General features: G+C 38.6%; 4 protein-coding genes and 1 long non-coding RNA gene across 5 annotated transcripts; 3 read left to right on the forward strand and 2 right to left on the reverse strand.

Moving 5' to 3' along the window:
* The first annotated feature begins 19 nt into the window (after window positions 1-19).
* On the forward strand, window positions 20-4,504 carry LOC103415480 (disease resistance protein RUN1-like). The gene is made up of 5 exons (XM_008353807.4): window positions 20-685; window positions 1,480-2,572; window positions 2,764-3,039; window positions 3,153-3,716; window positions 3,801-4,504. Exons 1-5 carry the CDS (start codon window positions 168-170, stop codon window positions 4,224-4,226), a joined length of 2,877 nt encoding a protein of 958 aa, XP_008352029.3. The 5' UTR covers window positions 20-167; the 3' UTR covers window positions 4,227-4,504.
* Window positions 4,505-4,964: 460 nt separating this feature from the next.
* On the reverse strand, window positions 4,965-8,525 carry LOC139192183 (uncharacterized). Its single transcript, XR_011576115.1, has 3 exons — window positions 8,425-8,525; window positions 5,819-5,868; window positions 4,965-5,141 (listed from the first exon to the last, which is right to left on the reverse strand). It is a non-coding gene; the product is annotated as an uncharacterized lncRNA (long non-coding RNA).
* A 1,222-nt stretch (window positions 8,526-9,747) lies between these two features.
* On the reverse strand, window positions 9,748-12,399 carry LOC103424725 (gamma-glutamylcyclotransferase 2-1-like). The gene is made up of 9 exons (XM_008362821.4): window positions 12,117-12,399; window positions 11,470-11,593; window positions 11,278-11,354; window positions 11,104-11,160; window positions 10,832-10,888; window positions 10,665-10,711; window positions 10,473-10,544; window positions 10,273-10,352; window positions 9,748-10,137 (listed from the first exon to the last, which is right to left on the reverse strand). Exons 2-9 carry the CDS (start codon window positions 11,576-11,578, stop codon window positions 9,959-9,961), a joined length of 678 nt encoding a protein of 225 aa, XP_008361043.3. The 5' UTR covers window positions 11,579-11,593; window positions 12,117-12,399; the 3' UTR covers window positions 9,748-9,958.
* A 3,704-nt stretch (window positions 12,400-16,103) lies between these two features.
* LOC103456072 (trihelix transcription factor ASR3) lies at window positions 16,104-18,817 on the forward strand. Its single transcript, XM_008395702.4, has 2 exons — window positions 16,104-17,194; window positions 18,229-18,817. Exons 1-2 carry the CDS (start codon window positions 16,702-16,704, stop codon window positions 18,705-18,707), a joined length of 972 nt encoding a protein of 323 aa, XP_008393924.3. The 5' UTR covers window positions 16,104-16,701; the 3' UTR covers window positions 18,708-18,817.
* A 564-nt stretch (window positions 18,818-19,381) lies between these two features.
* LOC103456071 (uncharacterized) lies at window positions 19,382-21,983 on the forward strand. The gene is made up of 3 exons (XM_008395701.4): window positions 19,382-20,384; window positions 20,711-21,143; window positions 21,487-21,983. Exons 1-3 carry the CDS (start codon window positions 19,638-19,640, stop codon window positions 21,621-21,623), a joined length of 1,317 nt encoding a protein of 438 aa, XP_008393923.3. The 5' UTR covers window positions 19,382-19,637; the 3' UTR covers window positions 21,624-21,983.
* Window positions 21,984-22,486: the final 503 nt, after the last annotated feature.

A 22,486-nucleotide genomic window follows, 5' to 3' on the forward strand; every position in this document is an offset into this window, starting at 1 on the left:
TGTTGACTTTAATTTAATTATGAGGGGTAAAGTTGGATTTAAAGCTGTGGATGGAAAAAACACTTTCCCTTGGTGATTTAGGGAGACTGAAGGGTCACCGAAGCGAGTAGTTGACTTGGTATTTGCAGATCAGCTGGGAAAACCACAAGCTCTGTCAACAACAATCCATGGATACTACCATCACAGCTGTCGATCCCTCCTCTGCATCTTCACCCTCCTCCTCGAAACAATGGAAGCACGACGTGTTCTTGAGCTTTAGAGGCGAAGACACCCGCCGGACCTTCACCGACAACCTCTACTGGACATTAAAAGACTACAAAGTCAACGTCTTCATTGACGAGAACGAACTTCCAAAAGGAGAAAACATAACAGATGAACTGGTGGAAGCGATCAGACTGTCCAGGATGTCCGTCGTCATCTTCTCGAAACGGTACGCGGAATCCCGATGGTGCCTTGAGGAGCTGGAGAAGATCATGGAGTGCAGAAGAACACTTGGGCAAATTGTTCTGCCAATATTCTACAACGTCGATCCGACGGATGTTAGGAACCAGACTGGTAGTGTTGCAGAAGCATTTCAGAAGCATGCAGAGCGCTTCCATGGAGATACAGATAAAGTCCAGAGGTGGAGATCTGCTTTTACTGCAGCTGCAAATTTGTGTGGTGGGAACCTTAGAAACACTGATGGGTAATTTCTCTGTTACTTTTTAACTTGCTGTTTTTACTTACATAGCATGTATTTTACAGGATGATGTATTACAAGTGTGGAACCAGAAATTTTTACCAGGGTGGGCTAGCAAATTGTTATAGGGTGACTTGTTGGTTGCTAAAAAGAATTTTCGACGAAAATTCAAGAGATAATATGGAGAAATCAATAAACCATAGAGACTTAGGATTAAAAACTAGAGTCATGAAGGGATTGTTTTAATAAATTGAGTAGAGATACAAATTAACTTGAGCTAGGCTTAATTTGGCTGAATTACACTTTAAGATATGTATTGATATGCGGATTATATTCGAACTTTTCACGAAAAAGCTACCTGGATTATAGCCCGTGTTCGCCATCATGCTAGTTACGATGTTGATGTATTAGTTTCGGTTTAACAACCTTTAATTGCCAACTTCATGTGTTGACTTTTCTTAAGCCTCTATTACAAAATGTCAATAAACTATAAAATGATAGGGCTTAGAACCTTGATCAGTTTGCACATTGTAATGCTGCTAATGCAAAGATAAGAAACCTGATGTGTGTGTCTCTGTGTGTGTGTGTGTGTGTGTGTGTGTGAGAGAGAGAGAGAGAGAGAGGGAGAGAGAAAGTATTTCTAAACGCTTGATCTATCAGTTTGATCGAATTGAGCTAATCACATGGATCAATATAATGTGCCATTGTTTTTGTTGTTATCATGAAAAAGTTATTAGTTGAGTTTAATCCTGCAGTTTATGATTCTTACTTCTTCTTACTTTTTAAATTTTTGTTAACAGGTATGAAGGTAAGTTTATAAGGAAAATTGTCAACGACATCACTAGAAAACTGAACAACACATACTTAAACGTAGCTGCCAAAGAAATTGGAATAGATTCTCGAGTGCAAGAAATCATCGATGATTTAGATGTTGGAGGATCAGATGATGTTCGCATTGTTGGAATTTTGGGTATGGTCGGAACGGGGAAGACAACGGTTGCAAAAGCCATTTTCAATAGAGTTAATCAAAGCTTTGAAGGTAAAAGTTTCCTTTCAAAGGTGAGGGAAGAGAGTATGGTTAAACTGCAAAACCAACTTCTTTGTGATATCTTGAAACCGGCCAACATAGAGGTAAGTAGTGTGGATCAAGGAACCAAGGAGATACAAAAAAGACTTGGCAGCATAAGGGTACTTGTCATAATTGATGACATAGACTGTGTGGGACAACTAGAAGAGTTAGCTATAAAACACGAGTCATTTGGTAGAGGGAGTAGAATTATTGTAACAACAAGAGATGAACAATTGCTAAAGTTCATTAGAGTCGATAAGACGTGTTTGGCACAAACAATGAATAATGAAGAAGCTCTTCAGCTCCTTAGTTGGCGTGCCTTCAAGAAGAGTCATCCTAACGATGATGAATATCTCGAACTCGCAAAAAAGGTTGTTGATTACTGTGGAGGGTTGCCACTAGCGCTTGAAGTTTTAGGTTCTTATCTAAGTTCAAAAAGCAAAAGAGAATGGAGAAGTGCACTGCGCAAATTGAAAAGAAAGCCACACGGGAAGATTTATGAAAAGCTTAAAATGAGCTATGATGGACTAATTGACGATGATGTGAAGGCTATATTCCTTGACATATCTTGTTTCTTTATTGGAATGAACAAGGACTATGTCATGACAATATTAGATGGCTGTGACTTCAACCCGGATATAGGAATTGGGGAACTCCATGATCGGTGCCTTGTAACTGTTGATGAAGGAAACAACCTTATAATGCATGATTTGCTTCGAGATATGGGCAGAGAAATTGTACGTGCAAAATCTCCTACCATCACTGGAAAACGTTGTAGATTGTGGGACCATGATGATGTAAAAGACGTATTGAGGAACAAATCTGTAAGTACACTTGCACTCAAATTGTATTATAAGAATGTATGCAATGAAGGATAAGTGTATGCATATCCCACATACAAATAACCCTTTTCTTATTTAGTTCTTGATGGATCCAATTCATGGCTTTGCTTCATGTGTATAAATCGTCTTTTCGCAGCCCCTTTCTTACCTAATTTTGTTTTCTTTTCTAACAGGGAACAGAGGATGTTGAAGGTCTCACTTTAGATTTGCATGAATCTGACGAGCCTAGCTTCAGTACAGAAGCACTTAGAGAGATGCGGAGTCTGAGGTTGCTCATACTCAAAGGTGTAAAGTTCACTGGAAACTGCACATATCTCTCCAAAACGCTAACATGGTTGTGTTGGCCTGAGTTTCCTCTAGAGGTCATGCCAGAAGATTTTAATCCACCAAACCTAGTTGATGTCGACCTGAGTCATAGCCAAATGCAAGTTTGGAAGGACCCCAAAGACGTACTGCATAATTTCAACCAAACTATTGATTCTTTCTTCTAGGTTTTGTACTGACATCATGTTTTCTCTCTTCTGTTTGGATTTTAATTTATGTTTTCGTTTTTGTCTTACAGACGCTGAAGAAATTGAAGTTTCTTAATCTGGGTTATTGCTGTCGCCTAAAATGGTCACCAGACTTTTCAAAACTCCCCAATATCGAGAGATTGATACTCAGAGACTGCACGAGTTTATCCGAGATTCACCCGTCCATAGTACAACTGAAGTGCCTTAAATATCTCTCTCTTGCGAACTCCAATTTAACTAGTGATGCATTTCCTGAGGATCTCGGGTCTATATCTTCTTTAGAAGTTTTAGATCTAAGAGGCAATGATTTTACAGCACTACCCATCCTCACTGGCCTTTCCAAGCTTCAAACTTTACAGTTGGATAATTGTACAAAGCTTCAGGCAATTCCGGATTTACCAACAAGGTTGGAAATTCTGGAAGCGAATCAGTGTATTGCATTGGAAAGGATGCCTGATTTTTCGGAGATGTCGAGACTGAGAGAATTGCATCTGAATCACTCCCCCAAACTCACTGAGATTCCAGGCCTGGATAAGTCTTTAACCTCCATGACAAGGATTCATATGGAAGGGTGCACCGATCTCAATGATGCTTTTAAGGAAGCAATCCTACGGGTCCTCTCTCTCTCTCTCTCTCTCTTATGTATGCATACATGCATGTATTAATTGCTCATACAGATCTTGCTGCGCATGGTACAGGGATGGAGTGCGAGTGGAAATGGTGGCCTTTTTCTTCCTGGACCTTCATTGTTTAGGGGTGTCCAACCTAAGGAAGAAATCAATGAACATTCGCTTGACTGTGAGTCCATGTCATATTCAAGTGAATACAAGGAAGGCAGAAATGATAAGGCAGCAAGACCAGATGATGACTCATACGATGAGAATAGATCTCACAAAAGAATAAGGTTTGATCTCAGTATAGGAAGCAATGCAGAAGAAGAAACCATTGCCGGGGAGTATAATTGCATTATAGTTCAAAACCACAAAGGCTGCACGGAAGCTGATGCAATCTTTGAGGAGGGGGGAGACGGTGAGGATGAAGAGGAGGCTCCAGGTGCTGTACTGGTATCCGTTAATTGTTCTTCAAGCGGAACTGATCAGAAGTACAAATTCGGAATCAGTTGATCTTCTGACTTGAATGTCGTGTTGTGAGCATTACTTTGCTCGGCAGAGGTTTGGTGTTGCACTTTGCACATATGGAGATTGAACTAGCAAAAGTAAGGTTCAACTCCACGTTGTTTCGATTCACAAAACGAAGTGTAAATACGTCCTCCTATCGGTGAGAGTGCTGAGACGCAGAGACACAGCGTTCTGAAACACGAATAATTTTGTCTGTTCATAAATTATTAGATTGAAAAGATTGATCTTTGCCTTTATGTTAATGAATTGCTCTTTCCGAATGAGTTCATATATCACGATAATCCTACAATTATATGCAGCTGAAGAAGAATAATTAGATTATAATCTATGAGACTTGACTCATCTGCCTTCTGTAGATCATCTTTCTCAACAAGTATAGAATTGATATATCTCTTCTTAGTATCATCGGATTTCCCACAGTTTAGTTCTTCTGTCACCGTGATGGAAGCTTTGTTCGACATGTAACTTGATAGGAAAATAGTAAGAAAGCTTCGCTTGTTGCAGAGCCTCCACCGGCCTTAAGATTGTCTCTTGAAGGCCGGACACCCTAGAGGCAGCGGCTTAAGTTGTCTAGTGAACTCGTCACTAGACAATTTGACACGCCCCGATCCCGATATCCTCGGGATATCAGGATGGTCACGTGCTGGCCGACACCCGAGGGTGACGAAAGCCATTTATTGAGTGCAATTGCTGAAAATAAAGGATAGATAAAATTTATAAATGTAAAAGAATAAGGAATATGCATTTAAGGAACGTGTTCAGAGCATACAACTAACTAGAACACTAAAAGAATGATATAAAATGGAATGAATAAAAGAATGAGTCCCACACCAAGAGGACTCGAAGATGCCGATGCGGAAGTGCCTTGATTGTCGGGATTGTACGCATCGATCCTAAATCCTGAAGGGGGTCGCAAAACAAACATGAGTGGACCAAGTTGATATATATATATAATAAAACAGTTATCAATATACTAACCCCCAGGTTTATGAAAACAAATATATAATGATGAACATAGGTTTTCCGAAACCTAGCATGATGTACAGTATCTCAAATCATAACTCATATATAATAATCACTAGTGAATTGTCCGATAACCTGTAGGCCCCATGCCGGCTCCCCGTCTCTGAGCAGACAGTCAGAGGAAAATACACTTCAGGCCCCATGCCGGCTCCCCGTCCCTGTGCTAAATAGCCAGAGGAAACACACTCCAGGCCCTATGCCAACACCAAACCGTCGCCCGGGACGGACCGGAATCTATCCCTACGTCCCGTAGCGGAAAGGACCACTAGGTAAGTACAAAACCATTGAACATACATATATTGAAAAACAACTTCATAGTATAAAGTCATCCATCATCTATACTATAAGGAGGTGTTCGAAACATGTTCTAAATATCATATCGTCATCCATCAGATATTCTATAAGAACACGGGTTATAGGAAAAATAGTAATAATTCAAGGTAGCCTCAGTAAGCATGTTATCTCAAAACGTTTCATAAAACGTAATCATTAAATCATGCATTTCATGTATGCATTTCTACTATTAAAACATGCTTTTGAAGGGGTCCACTCACAGTACTTAGCCGCCGAAGAGCCACGCAAACTAACGTCACCAATATTGCCCCTAAGCACATAAAGGGTCCAATTAATAAAACTATATAATAGCAATTGGATTTGGGAAAACGGACGTTGGAAACGGATCCAGAACGTCGAATTACCCTAAGAAGGGTTTGAATTAAATAAAATAGGGAATTTGGAATTGGATGGGTTTAGGGTTTTAAAGGACTTTAGGAACCTAGGGTTTTTTGGGTTAAAATTGGTGGTTTGGGCCACACAACCAACACACACATACACTACATAAACACACACACGGGGCCTGCACACACCCACTGTGCAGCCCAAAACACACCTCACACACATACATACATACATGTACAGCATGCATATGCATGCATGGCATGCACACACACACACGCCTCACGGCATACACACACACAAAGCACAACACATACACAACCAGTGGCGAAGCTACATAGGCGCGAGGAGTGGCGTCTGCCCCTCCCCTCACCGGAAATCAAGCCTAGGAGCGGTGGTTCCGCCCCTCCGGTCCCGTCGGAAGTGATGAAGTTCTGTGTTTTCTGGGTTCATTGTTGCTGTGCACAGTGGCGGATTTATATAGGGACCTGGGAGGTCCCAGGACCCTTCGATGACCTTGACTCTTTGCTTGAAACTTTCCGGGGACCCCTCGTACTGGAAGAAGAAGGCATGTGCAAGCTGCAACGTCAGCGTCTTCACGAAGAAGACGACTGCACGAAGAAGAAAGGGATGTTCTTTTTTTAACCCTGGCCCAAAACGCTCGTTTTGGAAATTTGTTTTAATTTTTTAAAAAACATAAAGATTAAAACAATTGCCAAAATGTTGTTGTTAGTCCTTTTTCTGTTTTAACGCCCCAGGCCCCCCAACACGTCCCCCATAGTCCCATCCTACTTTCAACATCCCGATGCCCCCATTTTTACATGTTCACCTATTCTCCATTTCCCCAAAATTCTCAAAATTCAAGTTTGTTTATTGGTATTCTAATCTAATCTCAATTAAATTATAATATATTAATGGGGATTTATAGTCTATTATTGATAGTTTTATATTTGCATACTCATTTGATTATTGGAATTTTGTTTATTGGTTAATTGGTATGTGTTTTTTTTTTATTAATAATGTATTGTAGAAATAAGAAAATAGGAGATCAATGGTTGAATGACAACTTAGTTGTTTACATTGAGAAAATATTTTTTCATGTATTGGTAATGAAGCTATCGTGGAATATTTTCAGACTATGAAATCTCATCATGGACGCTTGAATTAGGATTTCATAGCTCGTAATGTTGTTGTGCGTATGATCTATGAATGAAATGTGCTATAATTTAAAATTTAAATATTATTTTTGTCTATAAATTTTTTGACTTTTACTATTAGGACCCCCTAAGTTTAAAATCCTAGATCAGCCACTGGCATGTGCAGCTCTATTGCACGCAAGTTCCTTTTTTATTTTTGTGAAATCCAGGCCAAAACGACGTCGTTTTAGTACTGGTTAAAAAAAAATTTAAAAACTCCCTTCAGTGGGACGACATCGTTTAGGTTATTGAGTTAAAAAAATTAAATAATTAAAGGAGACCACTATCCCAGACCCTATTCTTTCCAATTTCAAAACAATCGGAGAGTAACAGCTCCCCAAATGCTAGCCGCAACATCCTGTTAGCCTTCCCTGCTTCCAAAGTTCAAGCCACCTCCCTGCACCCTGCTGCCAGCTTCCAGGGCCCATGCGCCATCCTTTGGTTTGGTTGGCCACTTCTCTCCAAATTTTTAGATGAAATCTTTAATTTCTAAATTTATATTATCCCTAACCCTAATTCATTATTTAATACAAAATGTTGTTTAATTTATATAGAATCATAGAGTAGTTGATCAACATGGTTAAGGAATATTAATTATGGATTATTGATAAGAAATTCTATAATTATTGATTAATGAAATTGTTATTTAGGGTAAAAATTGATTTTTTTATATTATAGATTAATTGATTATTGATATTGATTAACTGAATTTTTGTTTATTGAATAATTTATATGATTATTAGTATTGATTGGTTTATTAGTTATTAGTTATATAGTATATTCAACTCTAAGACTAAGAATCTAAGATTTTTTTTTCTTTGCATTATACAGTTAATTAATAAAAAGATATTATAATGAGCCTCTTATGCGAAATTTTTATGGTATGAAACGTTGTCGGTAACTATTGTAATGTATATTGATAAAACCATGGAAGATATTACTATAAAAGGATTTGATCGTTGTCATTTTTTTGAATCTTGCACTCTTTAAGTTCGTCCCTCCCCCTAACAAATCCTGGCTTCGCCACTGTACACAACACACACATACACATACAGGGCCCATGCAGGGCACGGCCCAAAGGCCAAATAACCAACAGGGGATTGGGCTGAGCAGGGAAGGCCCAAGGGCTTGGGTTTGGTGGGTCGCCGGACCCAAATGGGAGAGAAAGCCGGAATTTAGGCCGGAAATGCACACTCACTTTAAACGGCCATAACTTTATCAAAACTCAACGAAATCAAGCGAGATAAAAATGAAAGTTGTAGCCCTCGAAGAGACGAAGAGAATGGTACCTCACACGACGTCTAACTCGCCGTGGTTTGGCCGGAAAACGCCTCGAAAGCCGTCGGACTCGCCGGAAACGGGGTAAGATTCAAATGAGTATAACTTCTTCAATACTCAACTAAATTGAGTGAAACCAAAAGGAAAGTTGTAGTACTCGACAAGAAGAAGAGATTGATATCTTGTACGCCGGCCAAATCGCCGTGGTTTGGCCGGAAATGGCCTCGAAAGGCGTCGGTTTGTGTCGGAGCTCGAGTACGGGTTTTGCTGTCCTTGCAACAACTGAGAGAGAGGGAGAACGAACTGATGATGATGATGATGACGCCGTTGACGTCAGAGAGGGTGGTGTGGTGATGGGTATGTGCTCGAGGGAGGACGAGAAGGAGGGAGAGACGAGGGAGAGGGAGCTCGGGTGAGATAAGGGAGAAGAGAGAGCTACGGGAGGGAGAAACGAAGAAGAAGAAGAGAGAGATCTGAAAACATAAAAAAATAAACAAGGTGGGCCCCACGGGCTCACCAATTAAGGCTTTAAAACAATTTTAAAATATAAAAGAGGGTTGGGATGTTTCACAATTGAAGCGAATGCAATGAAGGCGGTGTAAGATTTTGAGTAAACATAATCACCATAACGATAAGACTATATAGCACATAAGTCAGAGAGTTTTGTAATGGTATTTTATATGAAATGTGAAAGACATTAATCTAAAGGACGTTATTGTAATTAATGATGACTTATTTAGATACCTATTGTATTTAGGTCGGACATATTGATAAAGCATATGAAACGTCCGTTAAAGACATTAATGTAGAGGCTTAAAGACTATAAAAGTTTGGTCCATGCTCTCTTAGAAGACGGTTAACCTTACGAGTCCTGTTGAGAGCATAAGCAATTTAGTGGGTTGTTCGTGTAGAAGACAATCTACTTGTACCGGAAAATCACATCTTCACTTGCACACACAAAAGATTGAACTAACTTAACTTCTTTCGCTGTTTACTGAGGGACAAAATGACCTTTCTACCCTCAACAGTTTCTAATGCGACACCATGACTCAAGGTTGGACATACAAAATGTTGGATAAAAATTCAAAAATCTAATGACAAGGAGGAATTTGACTAATTATAAAAGTTCTGAGGTAACTTGACACACTAGTGGATAGGTAAGTTACAGAATTTGACACTCAATAATTGAAGCGAGATTTCGAGCTCAGAGATAAATGCTCTTACCGTAATATAAAAAAAGGATGCAACTTTTTCTTGCATGAATATATAACATGGTAAAATAAAGAAAGGAAATTGCGTATTTAAGCTTGGAACTGGAAATAAAAACATCAACATCAATGTAAAATTCCTTAAATTAAAATAAAAGAGGGAAGAACAGCAGTTAGTTTTTCCTCGCACCTAATCTCTTCTACGGCATCATCAAATGCCTCTGAAAAATAAGCTTGACCAAAACAAGGGGACTGAAAAAAGCCGAAAGGATCTTAATCTGAAACTAGGGAGATACATATATGGGTTAGCACTCTGCAGCTTCATCTGTGTCAAATGTTACGAGTCCATGGCGATGGCTTCCGGGAGCGGATGCAGTTGGAGAGCCGGGACGTTGGACTTGAGCGGGTGGTGGGTTGGCCCGGACAACTTCTTCTCCTTTGGAAATCCTTTTCCGGCTATTCCAAGAACCTTCCTCACCTCATTTGCTAGCTCTATCACGTAGTCCTCTTCATGGCCTGCTCATGTCAGAAATTCTCTACTCAGTATTAACATCTACACGAATTTAATAAAGAACTAATAAACATCCGGTCATGGACCTTGCACAGATAACTTTGATTCGTAACAGGAATGTGGGTGACGTGTTTGCTCACCTATGTCGAACATAGCCTTCTCCAACAGAAAGAGATAGTCTCTATTGTTTCCGCAGGGCCCAAAAGCTGTTGCAATTTGCCTGAAAGAGAAATACTTAACGATCAGTGGAAGCCGTTGAGAGATAATAACTTTATTGCAAAAATAATTACAACCATCATTAATACCGCTAAAACCAGAAACAAATTGCAATCTGCATTACCTTGCCATGTCCTCCAATGGAGCAGGACCAAGGTAATACTTGTTTGATTCTTTGTCTGGAGTGGACGTGAAACTGCAATATCATGAACAAGTTAGGTGAGGGATACTTGGCACAACACAGCATTTTGAAATTTTACGTAGGATAAATTTAATGAGGTGCAGGAAATGAGGGATCTACAACAAAATGACTTACACAATAACTCCTGTCAAGGAAGGCTCAGTCTCAGAGAACTCCCCTTCCTGTACACAAAGAAAATAGATATTATTGCAAGCAGAACAAAACAATAACAAAAATCCCAAATGTAAAGAAAACCGGCTAGTCCAGGCGTGAAGGTGGAGTAATATTCAAGCTACTCTTACCTTATAAAAGTCGACGAGAGTCTTTGAATCATATTCACATTCTCTCCTTTCCAAGTACTGCAAACAAAAAGAAATGAATCAAGCATGACCATTAGATGAATAGGGTAAGACAGCGACCGCTAGTTTCTAGTTTCACAAACAAAAATGCCGAATAAAAATGTCAATTTTATCTCAAGCCATTTTTTCCTACTCTATGCAAGTACGTCCGACACTCTCAGCTGAGCTGACAATCTATCACCACAAGGATAAATGTTACAGTTGAATAAGCATACCTCCATTGCCAATTTCTCCCTTTCTGACCCTCCACGAACAGAATAAGCAGCACCCCACTGTTAGAAACACTTTGAATGTCAGAACGAAACACTAATCGCATGAACCATACAACAAAAGCTAAAAAATAATCGAACGTTTAACGGGTATCTGTACTACTGTAGAATGTTACTTACGCAGACAGCTCCTTCTTGGTACTCCAAAGTGCAAGTCCGAGCAGGGTGCTCAGGTGTACCTCTGTGATCAATGCATGCTTCACAATTCAAAAACATTATGACCACAATCAGTGACAATCAAACGACGTGTAACGAATCGAAAGTACAACAATACATCCAATTTCTTCCAGTCCAGAGACTAATGACACATACCAAGATCAAACACACGCCTGTAGTTCTTGATGTAACCTAGCACTTTCTCGTCATACTCGAATCCTGGGTTCCACACAAGTGAACCATATCCAAAGACCCAGAATACCATGGTTGCGTTTGACTACTGCAAAGAGTACATTGGTGTAAAAATCCCAAGCTCTGATAAACCAGTCCAAAACAATGAAGTTTCAAAATATAAAACGGACTTTCAATTGCAGAGCTCAATGATGCCTTACTTTATAAAAATTAATATTACTAAAATTAAAAAGCTTCAAACTTTATTTTCCTTTTCAGGAAAGGAGTTAATTAATTTCATAAATCACCCAAAAATTAGAGATTTGATAATTATATAAATCGTTGCAAATGCGGAAAGTTTTGAGCTTTTTTTTTTTTTTTTTAAATCTCACAAAACCCAAATCATTATTAATGCTCTCGACAATTTTGGAGCTAAATGAATTGATTTTTCCATATATGTGAATTTTCCAAAAAGAGAAACATAAAGTTCGAACTTTTCCAATAATTTTCTCCTTTTCCTATTTTCCGAGCATCCAAACAGAAACTGCAGATCATGGCGCCATAGAATAATTTTAAAAAATGAGAAAAATCAGCGGCATTGTCATCCAATCGACAAAATATTCAACACTTACAGAGGGATCGGGAGCTTTCAACGAAGAACGCAGAAATTTTCCGAGAAAATAAAACGAGATGAAGCGTTTGAAGAAACCCCTGGGGCGGTCTGATTCGATAGATCGAGAAAGCGAAAAGAAATCGACGGTGGTGGTCAGTGGGAAGGAAAAAGAGAAACGAAAAGAGAATGAAGCTATACGCCGCGTTTCTCTCTTCTGGTTCGTTTGTCTCTCTCTTTCTCTCTCCTCGCCTACTCTTTCTCTCTCTTCTGGGTTTCGCTGGGTGAGGAAGGAGGAAGGCGACAGCCCACCGTATTTATATATCGAGCGGAAGCGAAAACCCGCGTGGGTGTGCAGCGCGTGATTTGCCACGTGCGCTAGAGTTGATACGCATGTTGTTGTTGTCATTTAATTTAGTTAATTTGATAATAAAAAAAGAAAAGGCGTAAGAAAAAAAATAGTGAGTGATTTTATTTCCTTAAATATACTTTAATTTTTAATAAGAATGTAATCTGATTGGATAAGGTAAAAATAATAATGTTGCATGAACCTTTTGTTTTGAACTAATAAAATAACAATGTAACATGATGGGATAAGGTAAAAAAAACAAGTGAGAATAGCTTAGGAGACAAACTAAAAGGGTTAGGACAAATTCCAAGTTTCTAAATGTTAATATTTCAATTCAAGGTTGGAATCAAATTTGTTGACTGATCAAAAATTAAGAGAGGACGGTGGTGTCTAATTTGTATGCAAATGTGATTCATTTTTCATATGCGTTTCTTGTTTTTCGTAACTTATTTTAACTTGTAACTTCGTTCAATAATTTTATATTCTTGTCACAACTTATTATATGTACGTAAACGAATGCCTAGTTACTTGATGTTATTAAAATATCAAGCCTTTTATTTTCTAGGACGAATGCTTTAAACTCATTGTATTGAAATTAAATCATATGTGTAAATTTCACTACCACAAAATCATATGAAATGACAAGAATCTTTTGTAGTCCATTCACGATCTTATCTTATCTTTTTTGTCTTTATATGATAATGAGTATGTTATAACTTGTGCGGTTATAGTACATTCACATTTTTTTGAAAGAAAAACAAAAGATTAACAAATAAAATATTTTTTTTCAAATACTTTGTCCAATTGTTATAGTTAAAACACAATTTATTTTTCTATTTGATTTCAAATACTTTGTCCAATTGTTATAGTTAAAACACAATTTATTTTTCTATTTGATGTCTTTAAATAAATAAACCTAGACTTCACTATCTATTCCTATTGCCAAAATTGTGTAATTGTTCCAAATTTGCATCCATATTCCATACCATACATGTCCATCCCATCTAATCATGATGTACGTCCACATCCATTTGCCATGATGTATGTCCACATACATAGCCATGATGTATGTCCACTTACATAGTCATGATGCATATACATAACCATAGATTGTTTTTTGGTCTAAAACGTGAGTTGTGTTTGGTGTAACGTAACACTAAAAAGGAAATTATCCAGGTTCATTGAACCTGGACAGGTTTTCACGGCTGTTATCGTGTTCCGCGTTGTCGAATTAGTGCCTTAACTCCCGATGCCTGCAACTACCGCGAAATCGTGTCATAGAAGTCATCAACAAGGAAATCAACTGATTTCGGTTCAATGAACCTGGACGCTAACTCGGCATTAAAAGTAAAAACCCTACAGCTCCTTCGTGGTTGGCAGGGTTTTTTGGTCAATTTGGTTGGCGGGGTTAGGCAAATAGGCAAGGAAAGGGGGATTCCAACTCCGAGGTCCCGTGGATTTTGATTCCTTTGTCACTTGGATTCAAATTCCAAATTTATGGCTGGTTTCCTGCTGTTTTTGTAGGATTCCATCGAGGAATGGTGGGAAGATAAGAAGAAGATAATGTGATGATTGAAGTGCTTTGTGCCAACAAGCTCTGAGAGGTTTCTATTTATGGGAGGATAATGTGTTTCTTGATACGAGGTTGGGAAGCTTTGGAAGGTTCTGATTCTGTGTGCATATCGGTTTCTCTTTTGATTTATCTTAATTTAATTATTGTCTAAAAAATGAAATATTATCAGGATTTGACTGTAAATTTTAACGTCGATGTTTCTTTTGATTTATTTGAATTTTTTTATTTTTTTGAAAAAGTGAAGTATTAGAATTTGACTGTAAATCTTGACCTTGACATTGAGGATGTAAGGGTGAAAGAGATCGTTGGGCTCATTCATATTTGCACGTCAATTTGTGAGTATCAACTTACTCTTTTGTAAATTTTTAAACTATTGATCATTTTGCATGAAAAATGTACGTGAGTTGCATGCCAAACTTACGAGTTGTGCATGCAAAGTATACGTATATAAGTTTTGATTGCACGAGTATGATGTTGCTAATGAAGAAAACAAGTAGTGTGTGTTTCTTGCGAAACAAGTAGTGTGTGTTTCTTGCGAATGGTCTGGGAAATTGACTTGCTTGTACTCAACAATTTATATATACACGTACTTGTCATGAGTTTCTACAAATTGGGGACATAAGATGGGAGTTTGAATAAATGTGACTTTAAATTATTTGTATGATCTTGAAATCATTGTGTAATGTAAGTCTAAAGGTCAGTTAAGTTCCATCAAACCTACTTTGATCATTTTTCTGGTAAGTCACGAGATTGACCTAAGTACATATGGCAACGTATTAACGGAGGTGTGGGATTATCAATGGAACAGAAGTACCACGTTTATGTGCAGTCTTTATTACGATAAAGGACGGCATTATTAATTTTTATTATTAGTGATCATAGGTCAAAATCTTTTAAACTATTTTGACTAAAGAAATCATGTATTTTATTATATTAAGGACAACGATGAATTCATCAAAATTTAAATGTCAACCATGGCCAATGGATTTACCTTTTAGGCAGCCGGCCAACATACTTCTCAAAAGGCACATTAGATTTATTTGTTATCGACCTTTCATCCTCACAAGGGCCACCCACTCATGCATTCAACTTTTATCAGCAGATTGTTCCATTTTTATCTCGTTTCACGCGTTTTTTTATTTTAATACAATGAGATTCCAAATCATTGAAGAACATTACATTCAACATTCAACATTCAAGTATCATTGTTTGAGACTATCTCTCGCTTTACGTTTCTCATAGTAAAGTTAACTCCGGCAATAATCAAAATGAATACGTAGTAACTAGGTGGGAGAGAAAGAGAGAAAGAAATAGGAGAGAGATGAATTGTGTTGATGCAAATTTTCACCGTCTTTAGTCTTGATGAAAATGCACTTGTAAAACAATCAACACCTTTGATCAAAGATCTACACCTCACGCGCCCACAAGGTGGGGGGTTAGGTCAACGGATCTTCGATGCCTAAGTTAGTTTTTTTGAGAGAGTAAAGTATTTAGGGCTTTTTTAGGGTTGCAAAAGCTCTCCAAATTTGGTAGAATATGAGGTATTTATAGGGATAGGGCCGGCCATATAGTGTTTAATGGAGAGATATTTTCTAAATATTCCTAATATATTTAATAGGAGATAATATATCGAGATAATGGGGTTTTTATTCCTAATTGATTTAAATTAGGATTACTTACTTGATTGGAGTTAATCTTCAAATGGGAATGAATTAAAGATAGGATTTGGGTAATTAATCCTTATCTTTAAATCCTTGCCAAGGGCAGGTGAACTATGGGCAATTGTGTTCAGCTGTTGAGTCCTTCAGGGATGTGAGAGCATATGAGAAATCTGCCTATTTATTGAGGGCAATCTTGTATTTCTTGAATAAAAATCTACGTTTCGCCTCTAGAATTTTTAGGATTATTTTTTGCTCTACAAATTGGGTTTTAAGATAGAAGAAAAGCGTGATGCTCTAGCTAACGTATTAGCTGACGATCAGTGGAGGAAAGAGATGAAAGAGAATGGGTTCAAATTTTCGATACTGCTTTCAACTCAATTGTAGACTTTCACTTTTTATAATCTGATTCGTATAATGAATTCAACTATCATAATAGTTTAACTTCGCACCTACACCCTGCACAAACCTCTTACTCTAGCAGCTTGGTTGGTTCACAATAGCACGACAAGCTCGACAAGTATTGCATTTATCAAAAATATTCTTCTTTGTCACCAAGTGGTGAAAGAATACAAAAACTTTAACGTAAAACTTTCAGTACCGTTTATTTTAACGAAAAATCATATTTTTACACTAAAAATTCAATTTTGATATTATTCACTTTACCTTTTATTTTATCTTTATTGTTAAAACTCAAAATTTTTAAATATTTTTCATTAGTTTTCCTAAAAATATATGATCACTCGTCTTTGAATTAAATGTCTTTATATTAAATACAATGGTAGAAAATAAATAAATATTTTTTAGTTTTTTAATCCATTTTCCAAAAATTTAAAAGAAAAATTAACCCAAACTAGAAAAAAAGGAATTTTTTCAGAGCAAGTTACTACACTCCACTGTGGTTTTAGGGTTTGCACAGAGCCATCGATCCCTCCGAAACGACTGCCAGTCCTGGGTAAGTCGATTCGACACTCACCGCCGCCCAATTTCCAAAAAAAAGATGGCATTTTGAGCACAAATTTCGAAAATGAAACCCGAACAGACCCCGTCCCAGCTCGACCGATCTCACCGTTCTTCCGGCAACCGGCGCAGCACGCGTTCGCAAGCAGCACCGGACTGGAATCCGACTGACGAGCTCATCCTCGTGAACGAGGTCGCCGCCGTAGAGGGCGACTGCCTGAAAGCGCTGTCGTCGTTTCAGAAATGGAAGATCATAGCTCAGAACTGCTTTGCTCTGGGCGTGTCGCGGACTTTGGACCAGTATCGCCGGAAGTGGGAGGCTTTGTTCGGCGAGTACAAGGGGATCAAGCAGTGGGAGGCGAAGTCCCGAGCTTCCGATTCGTACTGGGTTTTAGGAATTGAAAGAAGGAAGCGGAATGGGCTGCCGGAGAATTTTGACCAGGAGTTGTTTAGAGGGATTGAGAAGCTCGTGAGAGTGAGGGGGAACCAATCGGATACAGACCCAGATAGTGATCCGGAGGATGAGGCGGAGGAGGAGCCTGATGTTGATTCAGAGCCAGGTATGCTTGTTTTTCAGCCACAAATGGAAATCTGTATTGATATATATTGCTGCATTGTGATTAATATGCAGTTGCTTGTTTTGTTTCACATTTTTCGTGCCGCATATTTTTGGGTTGGCATCATTGGTTGCTGAATGAAAGTTCGCATTTTGGATTTGATTGCTATATGGATGTTTACATTGTGAAGTATATGAGCTCATTATCTAGGAAAATTATTAATGAAGAGGGAGGGTCCAATCGAGCACCCTTCGTATGGTAAGATGTTAAAATCATCACTCACAAATCGCGTAAATAACGGATAGGTGCAATATGCAAGGGGCTTGTTGCTCAAGTGGCTAAGAACGTTTACTCGTGCACCTAACATCGTGTGTTTGAATCTCTTATCCCCTATATACAAAAATAACCTGCAGATGATTAAGCGAGTATGGGCTTTAAAATTTGGAAAAGAACATAATCTTATTTGTTAAATGCAATAAATGTTAAATATAAGTTGTAAACAGAACTGGAAAGTTTCTTTTTTAGTTTGTTTATGATTTTTGTAGATGAATCGTTAAGTTCACTCCTTAAACAGTTTATTTACTCACTAAACACAAATTGAGACTTGAATCATAAGGTTAGAATGTTGATGTACATGAATGTTTTATAAACAAGGGTAAGGTGTGATATACGACAGCTTAGATATGCATACCCACTCAGTAGATAATTCTCCTATTTGTGAGATTGATTACTCGATAGCAGTGTGAATACCAATTCAAGCTTCTATAAATTCATGATTAGTTGAGTCCCCCGCTACTGGTATTATTTCTGGAAGTTAATGGTGGATGTCATGAAAGGTCTAAGGTGGTTGAATTTGCAATGTGAAATTTCTTTAGATAGTTTTTATAGGGAAACTGCATGTGTCATGCTGAAATTTTGATTAATGGGCGAGTAAATGAATGGATTGTAGTTAAGCATTACAATCAGGTTGTTTGCGTAAGTAACCCTTGCACCATAATTCTCAACAGCTCTTTTCTTATAATTTTCTTGTATGCTAGAGTCAAAAAGGAGAAGGCGTCGATCAACATCTAAGAAAAGCTGTCCTAGAGAAAATTCAATTAGAAGCTGCAAGAGAGAAAAGCCTCAAGAAACCCATGCAGAAGAAAAACCTCAAAAAACCCAAGCAGAAGAAAAACCTGTAGGAAGTGGTTTAAAAGCAATTCCTCCGAAGAGCCTGGCAGAAGAACATCCTCAGAAGAGCTGTGTGAAGAAAAAGCTTACAAATAGTCAAAGAAAAGAGGAGGCAATCAGCATTGAAGAACAGGAGAAAATTGCGGCTATGAAATTGCATGAAAGTGCAGATTTAATCCGTGCTATCGTTACTGAGACACCTGACCATAAGGCTGCTGGCGTGAAGAGCACCGGGGACCTCCAAACTGATTTTGTTAGGTGCCAAGGGGACCGGGTCATTGCATGCCTTGGCGATATTGTGAAGACACTCGACCAGCTCCGTCATCTTGTCCAGGAATGTGAATAGTTTTTCCCTAACCTTTATTTCTTTTGAACTGAATGTGAATATTTAAATGGTTAAGAGTTTGGTGTTAATGTTTATCTTTAATGGTAGATGCAATGTTGGAATTAGCTTCACTACCGTGCTGTTTGCGTGTGGAACACCCAGTTTAGGCGTGAATGAGAGTAGTTCCCGGTCTTTTTCGCGCTATAGTCCACTCTGTCTAGTCGAAATTGCAAGGCTAATTTGTCATCCTAGACACATTAATATTAATCTCCTTTAATTAGGTGAAACTTCATAATAGCCAATAGGGCGGTTACCACTTACCTGCGGTGATTGTCAAACTTTGATGCATGTAGATCTCATTGTAGACGGTATACATCAACAATTGACGACCACCACCATACACGTAATACACGTCTGGACGACCGTCAAGAACAATCCTATTCCTATAGGCAACAAGGCCAAGTTGTAGTAGTACTGTATAATGCTGTCATGGGCTTTCACTGATGTTTTAGGACTCGGACTTCTTTTGCTTCTTTCTTAGGAGCCTCACGTGTGGAAGTTTGAGACCATTAGAAAGCAATAACTATCCTTATATCTGGCAATGGACCCGTGATTGCCAACTGTGCAAACGAATACGCAAAGACGTTGAACATAAAAAAGGCTAGGGTGGCAAGTAGACCTCTCACGAGATTTCGGACTTTGGTTTGGTTCGGTTTTTTGGAAACCTTAACTCTTTGATTGTCAAAACCGAATCAAACCGCCACTTACGTTTGAATATGCTGGTTTGATTCCCGCTTATGGTCCTTTGATCCTCGAACCATCAATTCTTCATCTTCCGTGCAAACACAAAAGGCCTCTTCCTCTCCCAACATTGTAGCTGTCTTCACAAACTGCAGATTGTTTTACAGACTCCATTAGCTCCTTGATTTCCAACACTCACAAAACCAATCCATGGACTCCTCCACTTCAATGAACAACCAAATCAATGTCAACTTCACCAGCCAGAGCCACTCCGAAATTATATCTCGCCACCCCCTCAATGACGACTCAAACCAACCCGACATTCCCTTACTTCTCCAATCCTCATATGAGCTATGCAGCTTCAGAGTCAGCCTCAAATGGTGGGCACTCGACCACTCCTCGTGCCTTGGAAAATTCGTATCTTATTTCACCTTCATCTTCTTAACAATCCTAGTCCCTATCGTGACCTCCCTCTCTCTAAATACCTCATCTGACCCTATCTCGTTCAACAAGCTAGTCCAACTTCCTGAGTCCGGCTTGGCTGCCATTGGCTTCATAACTCTGTCCGGCTTCTTCAGGAAATATGGCCTAAGACAACTTCTCTTCCTTGACGGTCTTGGAGACGACTCTGGCTTTGTTCGTCGCGAATACACTCGCGAGCTCAATAAGGCCTTCAAGTCCCTTGCTTGCATACTACTGCCTTCATTCTTCATTGAGCTTGCCCACAAGATCATATTCTTCTGCACTGTCAAGATCTCACTGCCTCATATTAGTTCAAGCGTCCCACTCAATTCCATTATGTTTGTTTTCGTTCTGGCTTCTTGGGTTTATAGAACTGGCGTGTTCTTGCTGGTTTGTGTTTTGTTTCGCTTAACTTGTGAGCTCCAAATACTTAGGTTCCAAGAACTACACAAGTTGTTTGAGGGGTGTGAATCCGATTCCAGCATCATATTTAAGGTATGCTTTGAAATTTCAATAATTTCTTCGCTATTTTCTCTTGAAAGAGTGTGATAGGGGTAGTAATTAGTTAGCAGGTTACTAGATACCAATCTATGGTACTTGGTACTTCGTCGGTAATTGGTCAATAATCTGTGGATATTTACAAGATATCAACAAAGTATCGATAACATAACGGTGAAGCAGAATATCAATGATGAAGCAAAAACTGGTACCTGATACCAGACAATTTTCTCTCTTTAACGCAACATTTTGTTTTCCACATTTTTCGTGCACATTTGAACCAAGATTTGATATAATTTCTCTCGATATTTCTGTCTTTTCAGGAACATGTAAGGATAAGGAAGCAATTGTGGGTTACCAGCCATAGGTACCGGTTCTTTATCATCGGATGCTTGTTTACAATCACCGTGAGCCAATTCGGGGCCTTGTTGCTGGTTTTGGCATCCAAGACGGAGAAGACTTTCCTCAACTCGGGTGATCTTGTGGTTTGCTCTGCCGTTGAGCTCAGCGGGTTGTTCTTGTGTCTAATGGAGGCAGCAAGAATAACTCATAGAGCTCAAGGAATTGTGGCAATTGCAACGAGATGGCACATGTTCTTGACTTGTCCATCTGCTTTATCAGATCAGCAGTGCAAAAAATGGCTGCGCTCCGAGGCTAGCGGACATCATGGAGAGAGTGACTCTGAACATTTATCCGACGTTTTCTCTTCAGTTCCTCAAGAGGAGCCTTCCTCATTCCAAACCAGGCAAGCTCTAGGTCAGTATGCTTATTGCTTTCTAAGTTTCTAAATTCCTTGCTTGCTAGCTAGTAGCGTAAAGCTACTCATAGTAGTACAACTACTTTGGGTAACAAGAAAAATTTGAGACCTAACTCGGATACAAAGGCGTATGGAAGACTCTGATACTTGTAGTGACCTGCAAATTTGTTAACCATGCGTATCAGGTAAACCCGAATGTTTTTTGAACATGTGAAAACTCGAACCTAGGACAAGAGTAGTACCTCAGTTTTTGCCTAAACTCGAACCTAGACTCTATACATGCTTGTATTTTATGGTTGTCGTATGGATGCATGCGGATAACTGGGGTGTGTGTGTGTGCAGTGGTGTATTTGCGACACAACAATGGAGGGATCACGCTGTACGGATTTATGCTTGATCGGGGGTCGCTTCGCACACTGTTTGCATTTCAGTTCTCTTTGGTGCTGTGGATACTCAGCAGAGTGGTTGTTTTGCATTAAAACAAAGTTATAGGAATTTTCAGTGAAGATTCCAACACCAACAACAACAATGCTGGGGCCTTGATAGTTTGGTGTTATGGCTTGAAAAAAAATAAAACAAAAACCAAAAAGAAAAATAAATTGAAAATGGAGGATTGGTATAACGTTACCGAGGCTCATCCGGGGAGCATCAGTAGTTTTCTACCAATCCTCTCATGCTTCGATTGTTTCCTTAGTACGTTATTATATTTCATTTGAGTATTTTTTTGGTTTTCCTTCTTTTCTTCCTTTTTATTATGTAATTGGTGTGATTATTTGTTTCTTCACAAATCATATGATGTAATTTTTAAGGTATGTAAATGCTTTAAATTGTTCCTTTTTTTTTTCGGTTTCAGAACTCATTTTTCACAGATAATTCTGTCATTCATTTTCATTAATTTGAAGATAGCTTAGGTTATTTTTAATAAGAATGATCATGTCACTCTATTTGTCTCTGCATGTTCAATTTATGTGAGCGCTAGTCGACATCTCCAAAGTAAGAATTTGTAACCCTTCGACGGCCTTCTTGCTTTTTGCTCAAAAGGATTACCTTCAAGGTTCTAAATTTCCTTTTGAAGTCCAAAATTTTCAATAAATTATGCACATTCTAATAAGCAATGAAAAACCATTATTAATGAATAGACAAGAATGAACAAATGGTGTGATACCAAAAGGTGGTGTAACCCGTGACACTCCCAACGAATTTTGGCAGCGTAGGCGTTCCGCGGTGTGGCCATTTTGTTGCAAGTGAATATTCTGCGACCATTAGTACTACCGTAGCAATCCATGTTGCAACTTCTGTTGTGGGCAATATTGCATAGGAGGATTGTTGATGGTCCCCCAGT

This window comes from Malus domestica, chromosome 15, assembly GCF_042453785.1.
Source record: "Malus domestica chromosome 15, GDT2T_hap1".
Lineage (NCBI taxonomy): Eukaryota > Viridiplantae > Streptophyta > Magnoliopsida > Rosales > Rosaceae > Malus > Malus domestica.

Bases quoted from the DNA above. Each gene is read 5' to 3' on its own strand.
- LOC103415480 (XM_008353807.4), top strand. From the start codon at position 168: ATGGATACTACCATCACAGCTGTCGATCCCTCCTCTGCATCTTCACCC. The intron at 2,573-2,763 runs GTAAGTACACTT...CTTTTCTAACAG, and splicing joins ACGTATTGAGGAACAAATCT to GGAACAGAGGATGTTGAAGG. The intron at 3,717-3,800 runs GTCCTCTCTCTC...CGCATGGTACAG, and splicing joins TTAAGGAAGCAATCCTACGG to GGATGGAGTGCGAGTGGAAA.
- LOC103424725 (XM_008362821.4), bottom strand. From the start codon at position 11,578: ATGGTATTCTGGGTCTTTGGATATGGTTCACTTGTGTGGAACCCAGGA. The intron at 11,161-11,277 runs GTAAGTAACATT...TGTTTCTAACAG, and splicing joins ACCAAGAAGGAGCTGTCTGC to TGGGGTGCTGCTTATTCTGT. The intron at 10,353-10,472 runs GTAATGCAGATT...TTTCTCTTTCAG, and splicing joins CCATTGGAGGACATGGCAAG to GCAAATTGCAACAGCTTTTG.
- LOC103456072 (XM_008395702.4), top strand. From the start codon at position 16,702: ATGAAACCCGAACAGACCCCGTCCCAGCTCGACCGATCTCACCGTTCT. The intron at 17,195-18,228 runs GTATGCTTGTTT...CTTGTATGCTAG, and splicing joins TGATGTTGATTCAGAGCCAG to AGTCAAAAAGGAGAAGGCGT.
- LOC103456071 (XM_008395701.4), top strand. From the start codon at position 19,638: ATGGACTCCTCCACTTCAATGAACAACCAAATCAATGTCAACTTCACC. The intron at 20,385-20,710 runs GTATGCTTTGAA...CTGTCTTTTCAG, and splicing joins ATTCCAGCATCATATTTAAG to GAACATGTAAGGATAAGGAA. The intron at 21,144-21,486 runs GTCAGTATGCTT...GTGTGTGTGCAG, and splicing joins CCAAACCAGGCAAGCTCTAG to TGGTGTATTTGCGACACAAC.